The 23,552-nt window shown below is 43.2% G+C and overlaps 2 protein-coding genes across 2 annotated transcripts; both read left to right on the top strand.

The window, feature by feature from the left end:
* Nucleotides 1-1,589: 1,589 nt before the first annotated feature.
* Nucleotides 1,590-10,314, top strand: dclk3 (doublecortin-like kinase 3). The gene is made up of 7 exons (XM_049601480.1): nucleotides 1,590-1,800; nucleotides 3,408-3,616; nucleotides 4,559-4,690; nucleotides 5,607-6,821; nucleotides 8,054-8,186; nucleotides 8,709-8,876; nucleotides 8,969-10,314. The coding sequence occupies exons 1-7, from the start codon at nucleotides 1,734-1,736 to the stop codon at nucleotides 9,691-9,693; spliced, it is 2,649 nt and encodes an 882-aa protein (XP_049457437.1). The 5' UTR covers nucleotides 1,590-1,733; the 3' UTR covers nucleotides 9,694-10,314.
* Nucleotides 10,315-11,188: 874 nt separating this feature from the next.
* On the top strand, nucleotides 11,189-22,726 carry cyhr1 (cysteine/histidine-rich 1). Its single transcript, XM_049601484.1, has 7 exons — nucleotides 11,189-11,701; nucleotides 11,968-12,302; nucleotides 13,416-13,510; nucleotides 14,952-15,095; nucleotides 17,091-17,302; nucleotides 17,468-17,646; nucleotides 19,113-22,726. Exons 2-7 carry the CDS (start codon nucleotides 12,015-12,017, stop codon nucleotides 19,323-19,325), a joined length of 1,131 nt encoding a protein of 376 aa, XP_049457441.1. The 5' UTR covers nucleotides 11,189-11,701; nucleotides 11,968-12,014; the 3' UTR covers nucleotides 19,326-22,726.
* The last annotated feature ends 826 nt before the right edge of the window (nucleotides 22,727-23,552 follow it).

The following is a 23,552-nucleotide window of genomic DNA, read 5'->3' as shown; positions in this document are numbered from 1 at the left end:
CTTGCAGCTATCACGACTATCTTTCCTCTTAGATCAAGATTAAAGCCACAAGTAATTTAGTAAACCACACAACTGTCATAAAATTACATGAATTTCCAAGACACAATATGAAATGTGCAGCCCACTACTACAGAAGACTGTTTTTTTTCACTTAATGCATTTGTCAGTAACATTACATCTTACATGAGAGTACAATAATAAAGTACATAAAAGCTCAGGGTGGACTAACTTCCCTCTAAAGAACAATAACAAGGTCAGTCGCTAATATGGCAAAGCCACTCCTGCCATTTACAAGCAGGAAAGAATATCACCCAAGCGAGTTTTGTCTTTTAAGTGACACAAAGCCTTTTTGAAATTATAATACTAACCTCAAAATAATGATGGGTGGGTCAAACTCATAACACAAACTAATACAATAATAATATTGGACATAATCTTAATCACCAAAATGTCCAGGGTGCCACCATGGATGGATTACTGAACAGGCTCACTGGGCACAGGCCCAAGAAGCCCAAAGTGTCAGGGGGCCTCCTGGCCTTCATCTGCAAAATGTCACTTAAATGAACACGTACCAACCAGGAAGAGACTCAAAATGACCACAAACAGGCACAAAGAGATGCAAAATAACAGCAAAAATGGGCAAAACAACCATAAAGAGACAGAGACACAACAAAAAAGAGACAAAACCACCACAAATCCATGTGTCTTGTCCCTATGTAGGGGAGATGGTGGGGCACTTTGTGTGTCTGTGCCCAGGGGCCTATTGCCTCGTAATCCACCCATGGATGCCACATCAGCAAAGGCCTTCAAACCCCTATAACAGGCCAGTAGTTACGAACTTTGTGACCCGTCAAAATGACGTAATATCTGCTTGCAAACCTCTCATCCCCTGCTCAGTGGTTGCTTGTGTTTAGGCTACATTCAGTTATTACAGGAACGTCTGTGTAGCAGAAATGATCACCTCAAGGCCCCTCAAATTTCTCTCACAACTAACCGTGGCTGTCATGTTTAGGCAACCTTGCTCCTTCAGACTCACGTTTCTATTTTGTTTTTTTAAATTTGAATATTTAGGGTAATGAATCATGAAATTCATAACCTTGATTATGTCAACTGATTTAGCATTTGTACGTACCTGGCACTGTGCTGGTGGTTTAGAAACAGCCCTCACGGCCTAACATCACTTAGTAAGTGAGAAAAATATAACTGGAGAGTTAAATTCATTTAAAATTTAACAAAACCTTTTGTCTGCTCGTGATAAATTTATTAAGCGGTTGGGGTTGCGTTGGGACAGTACAAAACACTATACATCCGGTTGGAGATTTCAAAATAAAACCTCTAATGAACTTCGCTAGCCATCTTCTAGCCACACTGATTAGTTAAAGTTAAGAGTTTCTAGTAAATGGTGGTAAAACACAACCACGTGTTCATCTTTAAAGTATGCTGCTCTGTGGATAAGGCACTCACAATCAAATATTTAGTTATTCAAAGTATTTTATTTTGACGGCACAGTCGCTCAGCTTCCGGTATTTCTCTTCCGCTAGCCGTCCAACTTGACATGTATCCATGGCAACCACTGTAGCTACAGCAGGTCCGGTCTTCTCACAGGGCATCCCGTTACCTTCTCTAGAGGCTATGAGCGGAGGAAATGACAGCAGCGACTTATGGGGAAATAAACGCCATAAAAAAATGAGTGTCACTGAGTTGTTTTAGTTCATGAGTTGTTTTGGGGAGTCATGACGCCATCACAGAGAGCACGGTACGGATGCGAAGCGGCGCGAAACGCTAAAGGGAGAATGGCAGGTGAGTCGATGGCCGGATTGATGGGAGTTTACCTATGGTAAAAACATTTATTTATTTAAAAACTTTATGAAGTGTAATAAATTTACCAAGAGTAATTACATTTAATTCAATTTAATAAAAAATCTATTCATGCACTTGTTTTGGTTTCTTTCTTTTCTATTCTAGTCAGGACTTTCTGTGACAAATAATAATCTGTGTTTAAACTTGAATGGCTAACCTGTCTGTAACCTACTAGCGTAATTTTTTAAGATGATAAAGAATCACAATTACCTTTATTGGCCAAGTATGTGTACACATCCAAGGAATTTCAGCCCATTTTTTTCTGTTTTGCATTATTCTTAGGTATTTACACATAAATACATAGGTGTAGATTTTGGGGGGACGCAGGGGAAACTTCCCCTTCAATATTTAGAACATGTGCCTTTGCTCCCAGTAAAAACATAAAAGCTGGACTGGACTTTTATACCATAAACGGATGCAGAAAATACACAAATTTGTGCTTAAAATTTAAGTAAAAATGCAGGAAATTAAGTGTCTGATTCTCAGAATTTTCTGGCAAAGGACCCCTGTTTCATGTGTGTCCTCTCCAAAATTGAACCAAAACCTACACCCTTGCATAAATAGACATAAAAGCTAGGAACAAGGACAACAAATCTACACTAACATTTGGGGGGAAAAAGGAGGTTTTTATATAAATAATATAAGATTGTGATCCCATCTGAGCAGTGAAACATGTAAAATATTATGGTTTATCTGTTATTACAATAAGAAAGGTCTTGACTTCATAATGATAGACCCCCCCACCCCCCACCCCAACACAAACACACACTCACACTCACAAAGACCCTCTGAGGTCCCAGCAACCCCAAGAAAAGGCTGATTACGTATTTCTTGACCGGCCACAGCTGGCTCTTTATGAAATGTTTGAGCTTGGATTTTTTTCTGCGTCCACTGCGAAAAGCTTTTATTGTTAAATGTGTGTGTGTGTGTGTGTGTGTGTGTTTGTGTGTGTGTGTGTGTGTTTTGTTGCTCATTCTCAGGGGGGGCAGTGGTGTCTTGTTAAAAGGGGTCACTAGTCATATTGGAGGGTCTTGTGTTTCTGTCTGTTGTTCTTCGTCTGGAAACAAAACAAAAAACGAACCCCCCACCGACTGGACGGATACCATCTCTCTGTCTCCCTTGGTGCCAGAAAGTGAAACGTCAAAGATGCTGTGTGTCTCTAATGCTTCATTAATCATGCAGATTCGGCTGAGCCCTAACCAGGTCACGCAAGCTTTTGTTAGGTTGTGTGTGTGGGTTTGCATGACTTAAGGAAGCCTAAATAATTCAGCCGGTGGGGCAAGGTGCTTGAAGAATCTCAAATGGCCCTTGCACTCCATGTGATGGAAAACACTCAAATCTGATCAGCCGGATTTGTTTTCACACACGCGTGCACACTAACACAGGATGAGGAACTGGTGTTGTATTACTTATGAGTTTTTCTTTGTGTACAAGTCTAGAAGAAACAATGTGATGACATTAGTGGGATTAAGTACACTTTCAATAATCCAGCTCTTGCTTTCTGTCTTTGTGCGTTGACCCCTGTCCTCCTTTTATCCGTTCTCCAGCTCCTCTTGTCCCCTTGTTGAAGCGTGCTGGTGGGGCACCCCAGCCATGGCCCATACAGCCTACAGCACAGGTCCACAGGTCCCACTTCCCGCCTCCTGCTCCTCCTCCTCACCTTCCACTCTTCCATACCCGCCATGCAGAGGAGAGTGCAGAGAGACCCCATCTGGTCACCATCATCCGCCCCTGTGCTCACAGTACACTACGCAAGGTGAACTCACTATCAGTTTGAAATAAGACTCAGCTCAGATTTGTAAATGATATTTATGTTATGGAAAATATTACTTTATCTCTTCATCTTCAGAAAAATGTGTTCATGAAATTCTGGGCGAAGTGGGTGAAATACGTAAGATCCTTACGCCCTGATTTTGTGGGAGTATCTCACAAAAGGCCCTGAGATATTTAGTCAAGCAAACCTCACTGACTGCATATGTCGACTCCCCGACATATGGCACTCATATGTACGCTTAATCTCTCCCAAAATGTTCTACACAGTTCTTAAACTGTGAAAAAATATGGCACTCAGTCATCAAAACATTGGGAACCCCTGATCTATGAGTTTTGTCTCAAAATGCTCAAAAATGGTCAATTTAGCTGTTAAGTTTCTAAGAAATGTCTCCTTACCCAAGACCCCCCATGGAGGGTTGGATTGATGAAGGTATAGATTGAAAATGGTCCTCCCCAATGTTAAATATATGATTACGGCCCTGGTTTATATGTTGTAACTAAAGGCTTTATCAATGGTTAATAAATATTTTACTGGTATGTCATTGATTAGTTATAAGGCGTTAATAAGACAATGTTTGGGTTGAGAGGTTGTAGATGTTTACCCTTTCTATTTGGTAATATAAAGTCATAATGTTTGTAACACACTGACAAGCCCTCATGGGTGTTTCACTTGCTAATAAGTCTTTAAGCCTGCAGTTATGAATGTTAATAAATGGTAAATGAATGGATTATTTTGATGAAGGTGTGTTGCAGTTTGGCCGTCCATAAGAGAGCTAGAAATACACCAAAATCACCCTGAACCAGGCAAAGGGGCTTTTTACAACCTGGCAACCCAAGTGTTGCTCTCATTAGTAGCACATCTAGAGAAAAGACATGGGAATTCATTTCATAACCTTGCTGTAAATTTTGTCTCTCTGTCCTCAAGGTGACAGTCCTTCTGAACCGTAGAGGTGTGGTGTCCTTCGAGCAACTGCTATTGGATATCTCTGAGGCACTGGGCTTTCCTCGCTGGCACAGGGCCAGAGTCACACGCCTGTACACGACCCACGCTCGAGAGGTGAGGCTCAATCACAGCTGCATTAACCCTACTAGGGAACCTCGAGGCAAAGATGATCTGATGGGCCCCTTTTAACCACTCTCACAAATCTCCCACATCTGCGTTGTGTACCTGCCCCCCAGGTTTACTGTAAGGTGCAGGGAATATAACACATGAAAGCACAAAATCAAAAATATATGAAGGTTTTGACAGTAAATTTTGACACATGGACCCTCCTAATGACAGAGCCTGAAGATGAGGTGGAACACACCTTTAAGCCCTTTGTCATGTCAGCTGCTCTCATGCAAATGCTCAATTTAAATCACTCAAACAAGTTGATACATGGTGGACCTGGAGCTTTAAAGGTTCCTGAAGTGATGGGGCCCCGGGCCATTGTCACTCTTTGTCCTGCTCTGCCCAGTTGGTAATCCAGTTTGGGGCTTAACACTCACTGGTTTTCAGGTGACACCCATCTAATGAGTGGGGCAAATAAATCAAAAGGGCGGCAACAGTAAGCTGAAATAACGGGATATTTGGACATCATCCTAATGAGAATTTAGAAATATCATGCTCCCAACTTGCATGCAATGATGCAACAAGGTTCTCAAAATCAAATGACCTGGGAGCCACTGTGTTCTCTCCTAGACGCCCCACTTCTTTCTGCTTCTTTCTGCTTTACAGAAAGAAATCTTGAGTGTGATTTCCGGAAAGAGACATTGCTGTTAAATTTTTCAAATGGTGCTTCGAGCACCACAAGCCAAGTGCCATCTAGTTGCATTGTATTCGAGAGAAGGCAGACATCTCCAACACTCAGCAACTCACACCAAAACAATCTAGGTTGATAAATAACGCTACAGGTAAGAGGAAAATTATCTAGTCTTGAGTTTTGGGTGAACTGTTCCTTTAAATCACAACTTAATCTCTTTTTCTTCAATAGGTGAAAGGTGTATGTGATTTCTTCCGAGGCGAGGTGGCCTTCCTGGCGCTGGGAAAGGCTCGTCCAGAACTGAGCAGTGTGCAGGAGGCTCTGGAGGAGCTGTTTCCAGAACATTCCCATTACCGGGCCGATGCACTGCGGGCCTGGGAGAAAAGACTTCACCCAGCGCCAGATAAAGCAGCTAAGGCTGACAGTGGATACAGTGAGGGGACAGACAGCAGCGAGACACACACTAACCAAGACACAAATACGCATGTCAAAAATCATACTAATACACACACAAGTACACAGCCGCCTCACCGTGTCGACACACACCAGCCTGAAAACCATAACTCAGATGTTCAGAAGTGTCATCAAAAGATTTCATGCAGGAAACCTGCTCACCTCCCCAACCACCTGCAGAGACTCCGTGTGAGGGGCGGGGTCAAGGAGCGACAGCCGTCTGTCATTGGTCCGTTCAAACATGAGGAAAGTCTTAGAGAAGCAGATGTACCCTCTCCTACACTGTGTGAAGACTGCTTAGCAAGGAGAGTTAAACATCAGGGTCCAGAGCGACTCAATCCATTGTCAGGGAGAGTCCCACTTCCTCCTGTGTCGAGGAAGCAGAAAAGAAGTTCTTATGTAGAACAGGAAGTGAGAAAACTCTACGTTCACATCAGCCCTCCACCTCCTCAGCCAATCAGAGGAGACAAGGAGAAGAGTGTTGCCCATTTAGTTTCAAACCCACTTCCAGATGTGGGTCAAGTACACGAGGAGAAACAGCAGAGAGCGACCTTTGACCTTCCCTCAGATGGCAGTGATGTCACCCTGACAGATATTGAGCGTTGCTATGAAATTGGACGTGTGGTCGGCGACGGCAACTTTGCAGTAGTGCGAGAGTGCTGCCGACGTGACAATGGCCAAACCCTCGCCGTGAAGATTGTCGAACGCTCCAAGCTGATCGGTCGAGAGCACATGATGCAGAACGAGCTGAGCCTCCTGGGAAGCCTCTGTCACCCTCGCATTGTGCGGCTGTTTGCACACCACCACACACACACTCACTTGTACCTGGTGATGGAGCTGGTGAGTGGGGGTGATCTGTTTGAGGCCATCAGTGAGAGGGGGAAGTTTCCGGAGGCAGAGGTGGGACTGATGGTGTCAGATGTGAGCGAAGCACTGAACTACATCCACTGCAAAAGTATCGTCCACCGAGACCTCAAACCAGAAAACCTGCTGGTAAGTGTCAGACAGACACAAAATACCTACAAAATCAGGCAAGACAACAAGACTTCATCAAACTTATCGTGAAATGGCCAAACTATAGTGTTAGTACCCTGTCACCAAAACAAACACCATATCCTTCACTGATGACATCTTTTCATATTACATCCTTGTCGAGGTGCATCAGCATTTACATAACAAAATATGTGTTCAAATGCGTCCCAGACGTCCTCGGCAAGTGGCTTGAGTGATTAGATAACATTTAAACTTCTATTCAGTGCTTTACACTTGTGATCTGATTGCCCAAGGTGTATTTTAAAGCATGTTTCAAAAGGGTCAATGATTTTGATAGTTTCGTGTGAATCTGTACGTGATGATTGCATCTTTAAAAATTATACTGTTGGCATACTTTTTTGTAAAAGTTTTAGACAACCTGTTTTCTACATTGCCACTAGGGTGTGATAGAGATATTCATTTTAAAAATTCTACTCATAGTGGCTTTAATATTTAACCCTTTGAAACCTGAGCAAACTGGCTTGGTTTCTTTCAAAAACATGGAAAGGAGGAAATAAATAATGAAGAAAAATGACCCAAAAAATTAGCAACAAATTAGTAAAAAGATAAAATTAAAAACAAAAATTTGTTTAAAAAAAAAAAAAAAACAACTGGAAAGGGGACTTAAAAAATATAATGATGTTGTAGCATCATTTTAAATATAAAATAATGATAATTATACATAGATTTCCCCTAGCTTTTTAAAAATAATTTTCTAAATCTCATAATTTTTTTGCAATTTGTGGAACATTTTTATCAAGTTGGTCACTGCCTTTTTCCCCATGTTTTTGAAAGAAATTGCATCAATATGCTCAGGGTTTAAACGTTGAAATACTTGCAAAAGGGGTCTGAAAGCAGCACAAGAAAAGGTGATGTCCCTCCAGGTTTCAAAGGTTTAAAAAGCAAATTTATTCAATATATTTATTTATTTATTTGTCTCGTAATGTTATATATTCAAAATTGGCTTTAAAGAAAGTTTTTCTATATTATTTTCCATTAAATCAGAACAAAAATGATAAAAACTGAGGTCAATATTCTGCAAAACTAAAAATACATGACAGTGTCAGTAACACAAGTTTTTATAGCGGGCGTGTGGGTGCCCTGGGAGACATTTGATTATTGAAATATAGTCTCAACGCCTCCGTGCCTGACTCTGTTTCTGTCTGTGTCTTGTCTTGCTTGTTCTCTCTCAGATAGAGCGTGTGGCTGCTGGCATCTGCAGGCTGAAGCTGGGAGACTTTGGTCTCGCCATGATTGTGACTGAACCAGTCTACACGATATGTGGCACACCCACATATGTAGCTCCAGAGATTCTCTGCGAGACAGGTTTGTGCTGTTTGCTGCGGAAATCACTACTTTACCAAAAAATTTTGAAACTCTAACACCTCTGTTCTAGTTAATTTCTGATATAATTTTGAGTGGTATTTTCAAAATTAAAGGAGTATGTGTAAGATTTAGAGGGACTCAATGCCATCTAGTGGTGAGGATTACAGATTGCAACCAGCTGAAACTTCTCCTGGTTAGAATTCCTTCAGTGTTGTTCAGGAGCTTTTTACAAGGAGCCAAATTATCCACATGGGTCTATTTTCAAATGTGTGAGGCCCTATCTAGAGCCAGTATTTGGTTTGCCCATGCTGGGCTACTCTAGAAACACATGGCGGTATCCATAGACAAGGACCTTCTCCCTGTGTAGATATAAATGTCTCATTCTAAGGTAACAAAAACACAACAATTGTTATTTTCAGGTGATTATAAAGAAAACACGCTTGCTATATTGTATTATATTCCTGCTGACACAACCCCCTAAATTCTACACATCGGACCTTTAATTGCGGTTTGACCCAACAGGTTATGGAGTTGCAGTGGACATATGGGCTCTGGGTGTTATTCTCTACATCCTGTTGTGTGGATTTCCACCATTTCGCAGTCGGGATCGGGACCAGGAAGAGCTGTTCCAGCTAATAAAACAGGGACAAATCCACTTCCTGTCCCCCTACTGGGACCCCATCTCAGAAGGTGAAAAGTACAGAATAATAAAGTGTGCAATCACAAGCAACTAAATATACACTCTGTTTATTATTAATATTTATGTGTGTGTTTGTGTGCAGAAGCCAGAGGCCTTGTCAGAGCTCTGCTTCAGTCAGACCCCACAGCGAGGCTGACGGCAGAGCAGACCTTGCTGCATCCCTGGGTGAAGGCTATGGCTTCAGTTTGCAGGCAGAGGGCACTCTCAGACAAAACTCAGAGAGAGACAACAGCTACTGGAGCAGGACCAGACAAGTTGAGACAAGCCCAGAGGCTGGCTCAGATCAATGCAGCAGAAACAGTAATGAACAAAACACCAGGACACACCAGCAGCAAGGGAGAAAAAGAATTTAGTAAACCTGATGAGAGACAAAGTGAGATGAACACAGTTAGAGGACAAGATGCGGACAAACCAACACAAGTACACACACCTTCAGAGGCCACACCTGGTCAGCAGAGACCAGAGTGCACCCCTACAGTTTCTGCCTCACCCAGCAGACCAGAAATACAGGATCCAGGTCCCCTAAACTGTGATCCTGGCGGCCCAATGAACCAGAGAGTTGAACTCAGTGCCCCCCCTGCCCAAACAGAGCTTCCATCCCAGATTACGACACAATCGAACCAGAACGGCCAACAGCAGTCATCTCCATCTTCACCACCTAATACAGCACAAACCAGAGCGGGTCACCAGAACATCACCTCCACCCTGCCCAACCCCACCACAACCACTGTCCAAAACCACCCAGCCGAACACTATGACGAGCCGAACTCTCACACTACCACCACCCACCTACCCACACAGTCTTGACCTCAATGTCAATCTCCTGTTTAACCGTGTGATTAGATCAGGGTCATCACTTTCATTGTTCCGGACAATACCGCAGATTTCCTGCCAGCTGAACCCTTGAACGACCTGCAGATGATGTGATTTATTCTCCTGGGATTGAATAGGGTCTGATTGATGAGGCAAAATAAATCTCATAAATGTGTGTAATCCATGTATCCTGCAATCACAAACTGATGACGAGACGTTGTGTAATGACCAAGGTATGAGGACAGGAAGTGGAGACACAGTGTGAGCACTGTGTTGAAATGAATGGAGTCGATCATGTAGGATTTAATTTAAATGTAAACATACAGTATTTACAGTTTGTCAGTGTTTTTAATGTTGTGTATTCATGAAAATACTTTTAAGTACATTTCTGAAGTTTTTTTTTTCTTCTGGAAGCCATGTTTGACTCGATGTGGTATGTTATCGTGTCCGCCATTACGAGTGGTATCTATTTTTGATTGCTTGTGGGGCGACACTGACGGACTTCCCCTTTAAGTCAATTCCTAGAAGTCTGTGCAAGGCTTGTTTATCCAGCAACATTTGTTTACTACATGTTCATGAACTAAAAATACCTGTACCAAGAACTTTTCCTTTAAGTCCCCGTAAAGTTTGCCATATTTACTAAACTCTTGAATGCCACCTCTCTGACAGTGTGTTTATTGTGTATATTTTGGCAACAAACTACTGCTTATTTGAATTAATAATCCTGGCACTGTTATCTTGTGACGGCAAACAGATAGCAAATTAATGTGTGGTAAAATTCAGTGGAGAATAATGGCCATTCAGGCCAGTGTGAGACCACATACAGCTACTGGCTGAGCTGTGTGTGCATAGCTGAGGGTGGTATGTCTCACTGCCATTCCACACAGACCAAATAAGGCATATCTGTCTGTCCAATGGGAGTGGTTAGCCCTGTCCCTGCCGATTGCAGACAGCTGACACTTTGACATCCTGCCCCACCTATACCAAGCACACACACATACACACACAGCCCCCCATCCAGTAGGGCAACACAAATGCACCCCTCCCAGCCCTTGAGGCAGCTAATCCACATATCTGGGACACTGATGGGATGAATAAGCTTATAGATGACCTAGTATCAGTGGCCAAGGTTAGCTGAGGCTTTCTTCGATCACCCTGTTTTTCTGGCTGAATTATTTATGCACAAACACTGGGCCCCTCACGACCAGTTGAACCACGTTGATAGAAAACAGCCACATGGCAGCAAAAACAATGTGTTTTTGTTAAAAGTTTTTCATGTCACAGATTATTTAAGGTGTTATAACAACTTGTAGACGTGGTTTATAAACATTGCATGTGTATAAAGGATGCGTGCCTCTGTCGGAGTGGCCTAAATTTGTCGCATATCAGCTTTTGGTCACCTTTCAAGTCCTGCCATACACTGACCCGCAGGTGCTCACCACGCATGCGCCGTGTAAAACTCTTTAAATACCCCAAGTCATCTGCCACAATAAAACATTCCGCTGTCAGCCAACACACGGCTGTAGTGAAGTAGTCTCAGGCACACAGAGGCCGTTACAGATACACGTAAAAAATACTTACTTTTAAATACTTCTATTATTAGAAACGATTGAGAGCCTGCCTGACTAATAACGAGTGTGACCCGGAGTCGTAAAGGCTGTGCAGGGTGAAGTCGGGGGAGACGGACAGGAAAAAAACAAAGATGGCTGTGTAACCAGAGAGACGAGTCCCAGCAGAACTCTCTCTAACGGCAGCTTTAATCACCGACAGGTCCCGTGGGTCCCGTGGACAGTCAGCCGGTACCGGAGCAGGGACGTTAGATGAGCAGCCGAGCTGGGCCGCCGGTGTACATCGTTGTAATCTGCTGTCATTGCGAATAACGGCGTCGAGAGTACAACAACAGCTGAGAGCCGCCTGAGTTGTTTTTGTTCTGCCTGGGCAAAGCGAGAGGACTGCTGTGTTTTTGTCAACGTAGCTAGCCGCATAGTCTGCTAGCCTCACTGTAAGTCAACAAAACTAGTCAACGTTTAATTGAGTCATAATTACATTTTGCACATGCTCTCGTTATTACACAATCATTGGCTTGTTAAATTCCAAGTTCGTAAGTGGAGGGTGGCATTATTTTTAATAATAAGTTAGCCTGCATTCCTTTCTGACAGCCTGCTGCCGTAGCGTTAGCCTAGCTAACGTTAGCTAGCTGTCAGCTGACCGTTAGCTTGACAGGTTGTAAGCTAGCCCTGAGCTAACCTGCTTATATTTCGGGCTCAGCCTGGTCGCGGCAGGTACATCTCAGAAATCTCTAGACAGTCATCGCCATGTCTTCACTGGAAGAGAGAGACGTGGGCGTTGTGGCCGCCCCTGGCTCCTCCTCGGCCGGCATGGGGGTCGGGGCCGTGGGGGCAGCGGTGGAGGCTGTCGCCGGGGTCGCAGCCATGCAGGAGGAGGTCGGGATACGGCGAGAAGGGCCCGAGCCAGACGCAGACGAGCCACCCAAGAAGAGGGTGAGATTGCCCGAGGGAGAGTCAGGAAAGCTGGAGGAGAGACTGTACTCAGTGCTGTGCTGCACCGTGTGCCTAGACTTGCCCAAGGCGTCTGTATACCAGGTAAACGTGGTGTCAATCACAACACTTCCCCTCATAACCCTAACCCTAAACCTACTGTCAAACAACAGTAAACAAGCTGCACCTCACACTAGAAACTCCCCATGTGTCCCAACCTCCGAGCTCACAGACGACCTGTTGAATGTGTTGGCCAGCTCCATTTATTATTAGTGATGTTAGACTGAACACAGGCCCCAAGCTGAGCCATGAGGCTGAGAGACCAGACACACCCAGGCCGAGTGGCCAGCTGTACTGTGAATTATCCTCAAACAACCCTCAGCAAAAACCACATTCCCAAACCCCACATCCAACATCCAGATCTCAACCAAAACCTAAAATTTAATTAATAATCTCCTGCCCTTCCCTTTGATCCACCCCAACATTCACCTTAGCGACCTCAAACTGCTCTCTTCAATGTCAAGTGAACACATTTGTAATTAATAATTGTTCAGGTGGTCTTAAACATTTACATGCCCTTCTGCACCATGCAGCCCACATGTTCTCGGCAGTCATTTAACATTTATTAACAATACTGTGTAAAAACATGCTCTTTCCATACACAATCTTCTGCCCTTAACATACATGCATATCAATTAAAAAGCACAACAAGTAAAATATTAGGCCTGTTAATCCATATACCCACCAAACCTTGTCAATATTTGCATAGAAAAGTATGCAACCCCTGATCTCTCTCTATAAAAGTATTTCTTAAGTTGTACTCTGGCTTTTATATATTTCCATTTCTGTCACTATTGTAATGTGAAGCTGAAGCTAAGCCATTATTTTAACTTAAATTGAATTAAAATAGACAAAGGAAATACACCTAGCCTTAGCCAAACATGTCTGATGACATTTCCCCCAAATTGTGTTGATTTTAATATAAAGTAGAATCCTAAAATAGTCTCTAAATTTTTTCAAGCAGTCCCAAGCAAAAACCACAACTGTAACAAATTATAATCACATTTTTGTCATAACATTCAACAAGAAAAGTTTACTTTCAATTTTCCAGCTTGCACTAACGCAAGTATTTTTTGTCGTTTTTGTCACTGTAATGATTTTCTCCACTTTCCTCGTACATTTTGTGTGGCTGTCACCTCACCTTTTTCCCCACCACAGTGTACCAATGGACACCTGATGTGTGCAGGCTGTTTCATCCACCTCCTGGCTGACTCTCGTCTCAAGGAGGAGCAGGCCACATGTCCCAACTGCAGGTACGCCCAGTTAGCTGTAGACAGGAGCACTTCCTGAATCATGCGCATAGAAATACAAACTAGCTCTTTAGTCCAATCAGAAGAAGTCATTTACTTTAGTTGATGATTGTTGATCTGAGCATCACTGTGGATATTGATACATCTAAATATGATAATTGTTTATACACACATTTGAGTGCTCCCACACTGCTGTGTCAAAACAGTTTTGCAGCCTAATAATTTAGATAGAATACTTTTTGTCCAGTTAAATAAATGATCTAGAAAATTGGATTTGTCTCTGTCACTTCTGAGTCAGGTATGTATGTAAATAGCAATTAGAGCATTGAAAAAACATAAATACAATTGAGCTAAGGCAAGTAGAGAATGATGTCAAACAGCAGGAAAAACAGTGATGCAGTGATGACCGTAAGATGACCCCAAAAGCCACTCTGGGCTCTTTAAGTCAGTGGTTCCCAACTGGTCCAGCCACAGGGTCCAGATTTCTTCTTCTAGTTCAAGGTCCAAACAGTTTAATATATTCAGCATCATACTTGTGTTTGGCCATGTTGTTGAGCTAGTTTGCTGTCTCTGTTAAGTAGCCGTCCATTAGAGGCTGTTTACACGTTGCCGGCTATTTTCATAAACAGACATTTCACCGTCTCCGTTTTCAAAAAGATCTTCATTTACACTTATCCGTGTATATATACACAAGAGCATGCCAAACCTGTAGGTGGCAGTGTAACGAGAAGCTCAAGCCTTCCATGTATCCATTGTCACCATAGCAACATAGGTCACTTTATCCAGTATCTCTGGTCGCACTTTTGACACAGACGCAAGTTCCGGCGCATACTGTGATGTCGACTGCCTATAACTCCGTTTATCTTCATTTATCTCACTTTACGTGCAAACGCGCAACCGGAGTTTTCCAAAATCTCCACTCTGGCTGGAGTTTTTAGAAAGACTCGTTTTCAGAGGAGAAATCTCTGTTTGCGTGTAAATGAAGGGCACAAACGAAGGAAGATGTCTCCGTTTATCAAAATCACCGTGTACGTGTAAACGGCCTCTTAGTCCCTCACTCTACAGCAGGAAACAGTACCGTATTTCAAAATAAACTGTGTTTTTTACAAACTTAACATGTTCAGAAGTCACTTAAGATCCATTCAGAATGGACTGGAATCCCACTTTTGGGCCACAACCCACCAGTTGGGAACCACTACTCTAAGTGAATATAGTTCTTAGAATCAAAATGTATTGTTAGTTACAACATAACTGTACAAAATTATTTTTGTCACTGATGCATAGGCACAGGAAAAACAACTCAACACAACTGTCCAGCAGTTGAGAAAAGCATAATGTCATGGTTGTGCATACTTCACCAACTTGTTTTAACGTTCTTCACATACCACAAATGTTACCTATACACCGCTGCCCTGAGGTATGACTTGTGGTTGTCTTTGTGAAGGTGTGAGATCAGCAAGAACCTGTGCTGCAGGAACCTCGCGGTGGAGAAGGCTGTCAGTGAGCTGCCAACAGAATGCACCTTCTGCCTAAAACAGTTCCCCCGCTCCAGCTTAGAGAGACACCAGAAAGAGGAGTGCCAGGACAGGTATACACCACGTACACACTCAAAACACACACATACACAAAAACATGTCCCAGTGGAGAGTTTTGGCAGCAGGGAAAGAACCCAACCTCAGATGAAACAGGAAGTTCAGTGATTTATTGTGCATAAATGTGCTTACAGGCAGGTGTTGGTAGGCAGGCAGATTCAGATTCCAAAGCACAAGGTACATGGCAACTAGGATGAAGTGTCAGAGGAACAAAGGATCTGAGCTGGTGTTTGCAGTGAGTGACTAATGAGGGAAGTGAGAACAGGTGAGCAGGTGCATGAGGAAGTCTGGTGAAAAAGTATGAGGGCATCTGGTGGACAGGTAGGAAATTGCAAGAAATGTTTTTAGGAAGTGAGAAAGCGGGTACAGAGAGGACCAGACAGCTCATTTTCATCATGATATTTAACTGTTTGGAGCATTTTGACCAAATATAAATAGGTTTGGAGTCTGAGTAGCAGGTTTTCCTTGATCTGACTTGCGAACTATGACAAAATCATGTCATATTCCACAGGTTGGAAAGACAGGATGGAGAGGGTACCAATGTCAGAAAAAAGACTTCGCAGTGCTTTCAGTGTTAGCTTGTTCATACTTATATTTTGGTAATAAACAAATATCTGTAATAACAGAGCAAAGGCTTACAGGTAGAGGTTATCAGCTTGATCCGCCATCTTGCTACCACTGTATAGTTTCATTGTATGTTATGCAACCCCCTCTGTTAATGACACATCCTTGATTACAATGACTGCTCTCAAAACTGGTGGAAATGCAGGCTGGTTTGCTCGATAGCAGCAAGGTTCCAAGAATCCTGAACTGACGCAGCTCAAGAACCAGAGCTAATGTGGTGGAAACGGGGACAGAGAGGCATAGTGTGACAGAACACAGTTTCCTAGCTAAGTAATCTCCTAAACTAGTGGTTCAACACTTGTGTGAAGAGCGTCTCAAAATGAGTTCCAGTCAGTTTCTCCAGAAATAACAGAAACTTTAATCAAGTAAGTTCAGGGTCTTTCAGTTTACAAAGTAGTTCAACAGAAACTTATCTAACACACACCTAAAACTGCACTAACTCACCAGTACATATTCGTGGGCGTGTGTGCATGTGGTAACGGTATCACGCGGGGTTAATTTGGGGAAGATGGGCGAGCATGTGACCTGCTACTTCTGAGGAGAGAAAAAAAACAGCTGATTTGATTACAGAGTGTTTGTCTGTTGTCTGTGACGCTCATGCTGGGCCACATTTGCATGCATGAAATCCTATGGGGTTGTTGCTATAGCAACAGGTGACCCTGCTCAGGACAGCTGTGCCCGTGCTTATGTTGCCATGACAACGGCCACGGCAGTTAGCAGGTTTTTGGTCAGGTCAGGCTGAAAAGCGTGCAGGTCTCCTGTGAGGATCTGACTGCTTCTTACATAAATGTGATGTTGCTGTTCTCAGGAATGCCACCATTATGTTTTTTTAGGATAGTACACCCATCTGAAAATCAGACTCAGGATTTAATTTGCAGCAATTACAGTCAGTGATTACAGGTGTTTTAAAATACCTGACTACAGTATTGAACCACTTCCAGCTGCCTGATTATATAAGACAGAATTTTGTAGTTAACATGAGGTGAATGACGTCAGTGTGCTTTTAATTATCCTCGGTTCACCATAGAGGCTAACTGGTACCTTTCACATTATTAATACCTCACTGTTATGTTTGAGAAAGGAACAGGTATTCATTGAACAGCACCTCAGTCCAGGTTGTGACTGATATAAATCCAAGTCTTTTCTTTCCTTGAGGTTGGCTTTCAGCACAGATGTATCATTAGTACAGTGTTAATTAGCCTAGGTTCACAGCCTAGGCTAATTAACACCTCTTGATATTATTAGTACCTTCCTCTCACTGCAGGAAAGTACATGTATTCATCACAAAGCACCTCTAATTTATATAAAGCCGTGTCTCTCCTTCCTCAAGTTTGTTATTTAACTCGCACTTGCCATTATGTTGCCAGGGTGACACAGTGTAAGTACAAGAGGATTGGCTGCCCTTGGCAAGGTCCGTTCCATGAGCTGCCAGCGCATGAGAGCGAGTGCTCCCATCCCACCAAGACTGGTACAGAGCTGATGGGAATACTGGGAGAGATGGACCAGAGCCACCGCAGAGACATGCAGCTCTATAACAGCATCTTCAGCCTGCTCTGCTACGAAAAGATCGGGTTCACAGGTACATGCAAACAGTCAATAAATGTCTGCCTGTGAAGTTTGTGAAATTATCTTTATGTAGCACATCCTCCTCTCACTTCAGATGTTATATTCCCCTCTCCTTCAGTCCCACTTATTATCTGTATTCCTGTGTCAAATCTTCTCCTCCCCTCATGTTTCCATCCAGAGGTGCAGTTCAGGCCGTACCGCACCGATGACTTCATCACTCGTCTGTACTATGAAACACCACGCTTCACTGTTCTCAACCAGACATGGGTGCTGAAGGCCCGCGTTAACGACTCTGAGCGCAACCCCAACCTGTCCTGCAAGCGCACCCTCTCCTTCCAGCTCATCCTCAAAAGCAAGGTACACACACTGCTCTGTCTGTTTGTGTTTATTTTTTAAAGTTTTTAGTATGCACTTGTTTTCACAAGGTGAAATAAAAGATTTAAGACTTCTTCTACAAACACGAAAGACTTAGTTCTCTCAGACTTTGGTCTCAAATTTGTTAAAATCTGTGCACTTCTCCTTTACCAAGAAAATCCATCCTCCTGACAGATGTGGCATATTAAGATGCTGATTAAACAGCATCATTGCTACACATTTGATTTAGGCTGATCAATAAAAAGCCACTCTATAATGTGTGGTTTCATCTTGAAAAATTACATTTATCAGGCACACGTAAATATTGATTTCACATGACTAGGGCTCCCTCGCTTGAGGCAGTGACTCTCCCCCAACTCTTCTCAGGGACGGGTGAGAGTCACTGCCTCAGCTTCTGCAGTGATGCAGGAGGCGAAGCTTTCGATTTATTGGTTAATCTACGTCCCAACCCTCACCTATGGTCATGAGCTCTGACTAGTGACCAAAAGAATGAGGTCACAGATACAAATGGCCAAAATGAGTTTCCTCTGTGGGGTGGCTGGGCTCAGCCTTAGAGATAGGGTAAGGAGCTCGGACATCCGGAGGGAGCTCAGAGTAGAGCCGCTGCTCCTTCGTATCGAAAGGGGTCAGTTGAGGTGGTTCAGGCATCTGATCAGGATGTCTCCTGGGCACATCCTGCTGGAGATGTTTCAGGCACGTCCCACTGGTAGGAGGCCCTGGGGCAGACCCAGAACACACTGGAGGGATTACATATCTCATCTGGCCTGGGAACACCTCTGGGTCTCCCAGGAGGAGCTGGAAAGTGTTGCAGGGGAGAGGGATGTCTGGGGTGCTTTGCTCAGCCTGCTGCCCCTGCAACCAGGCCACAGATAAGCGGATGAAAATGGATAGGGCCACAGACACATGTTTTTTGGTCACACAAGATGGAGTGGAGAGAGCACTTCTCCAAAGTGCTAGACGCCATCAGAGGTGAGCAGTGCCCACTCAAATTAGCTACATCAACGGACTGTAGTCAGGTCCAGACACTGCTGAGGATGAAGAGCATGCAGACGAGCTTCACTGAAACGGTTTCTGATGCAGAAATACTTCAGTGAGCAAATCTCAGATGACTTTCAGGACGGATGTGGTTACATATGGTCTGCAGTTGCGAGGAGCGATAACAAAAGTGTTGGGTTTATATTTTTGTTCAGTGTATGTGTGTGTGTCAAAAATCCCTGTGAGCTCCCATCTCTTGTCAGTTTCTTTATTTAATTTTCTCTTCAGTGCTTTGGTTGTTGTGCTGTCATCATTGCGCAGCAATAAGTGGCGTCTCTTCATATTTATTAGAATGGGTAGTGTGACGTTGTGCTGTTGTGTTTAGGTAGAAAAAAAATATCATTATCATATTTGGTCCACCCCTTGTCAGCAGATGTTGTGACTAATACAGCAACGTGCTTGTGTGTGCGCAGGTGAACTCAGCCCTGGAGTGCTCCTTCCTGCTGCTGAAGGGGCCTTATGACGACGTGCGGATCAAGCCGGTCATCCACCACCACTCCTTCAGCAACGACACCAACGAGACCGACTACGTCCCTCTGCCCATCTCAGATTCGGTGGAGTGCAACAAACTGCTGGCCGCCAAAAACATCAACCTGCGCCTGTTCATCTTCCAAGTCCAAAAATAAAGAGCGAGGGAAGAGGAGGAGGAGGAGGAGGATGGAGAGGATGAGGGAGAAGAAGAAGAAGAGGGGTGATGGAGGGTGAGGGGCTGAGAGAGAGGAGTGATGAAGATTAAAGAGACACCACTGAACCACTGATACCTCTTAACACCGACACACACACACACACACACACACACACACACACACACACACACACACACTCACTCTCACAAACATTCATGCAGGGTACACACACATCTGCACTCACACACACGCACACACACACCACTAATTACACTTACCTCCTTTTACAAGATAGTGAGACCCCTTGCTCGGGGAGCTGTGAGTTGCTATGGAGATGGGTGGGCTTTGTTATGGAATGGAGGGGTGGGGTGAAACCTGCGAAGGCACAGGCGGGGCTGTTGGGGTGAGGGAGCAGGGTCTGTGATGGTTGGTGTGTACCTGTGGAGGCTCTCTGAGGTCAGGTAGTGTCTGACCTTTCACCCCTGACACCCGCAGCCAAAGGTAGCACACACACACACCAAACAAAGCAGGATTTGCTGGGTGCATTTGTTGCATACATGCTTGTGTATGTGTGAGAGAGAGAAAGTGAGCGGACGCTGGAGTGTGTCCCAAACTCTTGCTTTTATGTCGAGATGTCCCAAAGACACGTGATAATGTGAAAATAGAGTGATTGACTCTACTGAGCTGTTCTTTGGACACGTGAGTGGATGTAGAGGGCGTGTGTGTGTGTGTGTGTGTGTGTGTGTGTGTGTGAGAGAGAGTGTGTGTTTGTCCTTTCTGTCTACAAACTCTATGCCTGAGTCTCGTCAACAGTTTCTGTCTGTTTTGGCAAAAGTGTGTGTAAAGCTTTCGCCAGAGCAGACGAAAGACGGCGTCCGCCCCCCCCAGTGATATCCTTTCACCTTTCAACACGAGGAGAGACGGCCTGGCTGCATGCATATTTTAGTTCTTCAACCTCTTCCTCCAGCTGTGGTTATATTTAACCTTCAACACTAATACCAGTTTTATTTCTCTTAACCCCAAATATTTAAGTACCTGTGAACTTTTATTCTTTTTATTTTGGGTTTTAGTGTGTGACTGATTTTGTGTGTGTGTGTGTGTCTAAAAGATCATAACTGTGAGATTCATGTGAAAACCTCCCTATTAGACAAACCGTACAATCCTTGAGGACATGACAGACCTTCAGGTTCACTGTATGTCAGCTGCTTTTTGGTAATTTGATTATCTGCAGATTTATTAGGGACTTTGCGCCCCTTCAGCACAAAAACAACTGGGTCCTGCATGCCTACATACTCTGCATCTTAAAGGCACGGTCAGACATGAGCGAGTGCAGGCGACTGACCTGCTAGCTTGCTAATAAATACTGGGAAATATGAAGCTATTGGTACCTTTTTTAAATTTCCTTATGTTCCATGCCTGTCTGCTTACTGACTGCCAGCCAGGCAGCATCTCTAATGTGGGGCAGTTTGTAATTCAGCTCATTAAACATGGCAACAATCAATGGGTCCTCCATATTTACTTCTTTACTATTGTTCAGGCTGCGAATTCGCCAGTCAGTGTTCACTGAAGTCGAAGATGAGATTTGCTTTGCCATCAGGAGCCAATGTTTTATACGCCCCTTCGCTCGCACTAAATGGGAGTGAACAGGAGGTGAAAATTCGCTGGTGTTAATTTCGTGCATGTGTGACCACGCCCTAAAACTTTTATTTATTTTAGTTTATATATATATATATTATTTAACAGTTTGTTGTGTTAAAAATATTCTTGATTTTAAGATAGTAATTAGATTTATAAATCAGTGAGGGCGACCTATATTAGCCGACATTAGCTTATTGCTAAACCTGCGTTTTCAGTTGATGAATAGAATTTGATGTCCTACTAATAAAAGTATGACGCAGTTAAATCTAGAAATCCTCAATTTATCCCCAGCAGCAAGGTAATGGAGAATCTTTAGCCAAGAAGACGCCGCTCCGTGCATCAAAACTGCTCCACTGCTCGTTTGGCTGTTACTGCAAAACCTTGACTCAGAGAGTTTGTGACTTTATGCAAGCCGGTTGTTTATACGGACATAACGTCGAAAACACACCAAGCATCTTCAAAGTGCGAGCTGCCATGCAGTGGGTATGGAAATCTGCGGCGGCTGCTCCAAGCTGTGGCCTTTTGATTCGGCCAAACTAAAAGTTGCAGATGATTTTAACTTTTAGCCAATCAGCAAACAGAGTCATGTGACTACTGTGACAGGTTGACCGTTCTTATAAGAATTTCTTACTCCTTGAAACCCACAAACTCACCTCCAACACGCAAAAAAGGTCCACACAGGTGTGCTGCTTGGTGTGTTTTCGGCATTAGTTCGCTACAACAGTTGCAATGGCAATGGGACCCAAATTGGAGAATCCTTGGATAGTGAAGGAATGACCCACCCTACTCTCTCTGATTGGCAAGAACTTGTCGCCTTCGTTGGTTTGATTATTTAGGTGTAGGCAAAATGAGGGGAATTGGTTAAGCTTAGGGTAAGAATGTCAGCCTATCAGAGGCGGGCCATTCTGTTGCTGTCGTAGGCTTCGGAAATTTCGCGAATGCTACACATAAAAATGGCCACTGCTGAATGGGAATGTCTGTCCTGCTCTCATTCTTTTCCTATGGTTACGTGTTAGTTAAAATAAACAACTGTCGTTTTTTTTTTTTAAAGCTCGGCAATACCTTTATCGGTATCAGCCCCACAGATCTGTCATTGGTCAGGTTATAGCTGTAATATCTCACGTACTTTCCACAATCAATGGAAAGACTGAAGAAAATATGAGCTCATCATCAGTCAAAAGAACACCAGTGTTTTCTTACAAATTACCACAAACTAACCGACATACAGAAAACCTGAGCCAGGTTGTTTCCAGTAAAAGAGCTCTGTGAAAAATCTAAGGAGGATGACATCAAGAGTGTGAGCTGTGTGTGCACCGAACTTCATGGATGAACTTTGAGGCAACAGGGGCCCATGAGGACGAGTCAACGACAGTAAGGGGACGCAACCCAAACTGAGAGACTCCTTCATCTGCGTGAAGCTCAGCGGCCCCCTGGAGAAGACTTCTCAGGAGGATCAGACTGTGGGTGGTGTGGATGATTGTGTGTGTGTGTGTGTGTGTGTGTGTGTGTGTGTGTGTGTGTCAGGGGTGGGGACGGGGGTTGGGGTGGGGTTTTACCTTACCACGGTGACATATTAGTGTTAGACTTACTTGAACGAGAAGATGTTACTTAAGTAGATTCTACTGTAAAGCAGATAGATCTCTCTCCTCCTGACCTCTACTTCCTGTATTTCTGTGTTTTAATGCTTCGTCTCTATGCCAGTGGACTCACTCATCTCACTATGGCTGTACATGTGCCTTTTATTAAAGATCATGGAACCTGCACTGCTGCCTATCTGTGTGTGTGTGTGTGTGTGTGTGTGTGTGTGTGTCTGTCTGAACGTAGAAAGGACCAAAATAGAGCTGACTCTCTGAAAGCGTCGGCCTGTATGAATATTGCATCCAACACCACAGTTACGAAATTCAAATTTAATTCTAAAGCCTCGTACGAATGATGGATATGTTTTGTTGAATTTGTTGGGGAGGATATGAATCATTTTGAGCACAAACCGAATTAGCTGGCATCTGAACAATAACACACACACACTGGCTTATCAGTTATTGCTTGTATGAAAGTGAAAGAAGGTGTTTGCAGGAGTGTAAAATTTTGAACGCCTGAAGACTTCTGCAAGGGAGACATTTATATAATGTATGCCTGTAAATATGTATTTAATTAGATATTGATCTGTATAGGTGAGTAGATCATTTTTACATGTCACAGTAGTTAAATCACAGGTGCAAGGAAAATTAATCAAAAACAGTAAATATTGATCCTTTTTATTGAATAAAAATTGTAAATGTATTATGACAATTCAGCCTTTCGGTTGAGCATGGCTTTAAAATTTAAAAAAATCATACTTAAAAATTATTTCAGCATTTATATAATGGACAACATTAAATGTATCATTTAACAACAATAAATAAAAATAAGTTTTTTGTAAATTGAGCTAAAATTCAGTTTAAGTCACGTTAGCTTAGCTTTACTACCTTTACCATAAAGGGACAAACAAACTTTTTGGTAGTGTTTTTAAACAATTATTTGGCCCTTATTAGACTTATTTTTTGTATAAATTGACAGTATGTTCAGTAAGACCTCTGAAATTAGAGCATG

This window comes from Epinephelus fuscoguttatus, linkage group LG17 (assembly GCF_011397635.1).
Source record: "Epinephelus fuscoguttatus linkage group LG17, E.fuscoguttatus.final_Chr_v1".
In the NCBI taxonomy this organism is placed as follows: domain Eukaryota; kingdom Metazoa; phylum Chordata; class Actinopteri; order Perciformes; family Serranidae; genus Epinephelus; species Epinephelus fuscoguttatus.
The sequence above is the reverse complement of the archived record's forward strand: the minus strand, read 5'-3'. Positions and strand labels throughout refer to the sequence as shown.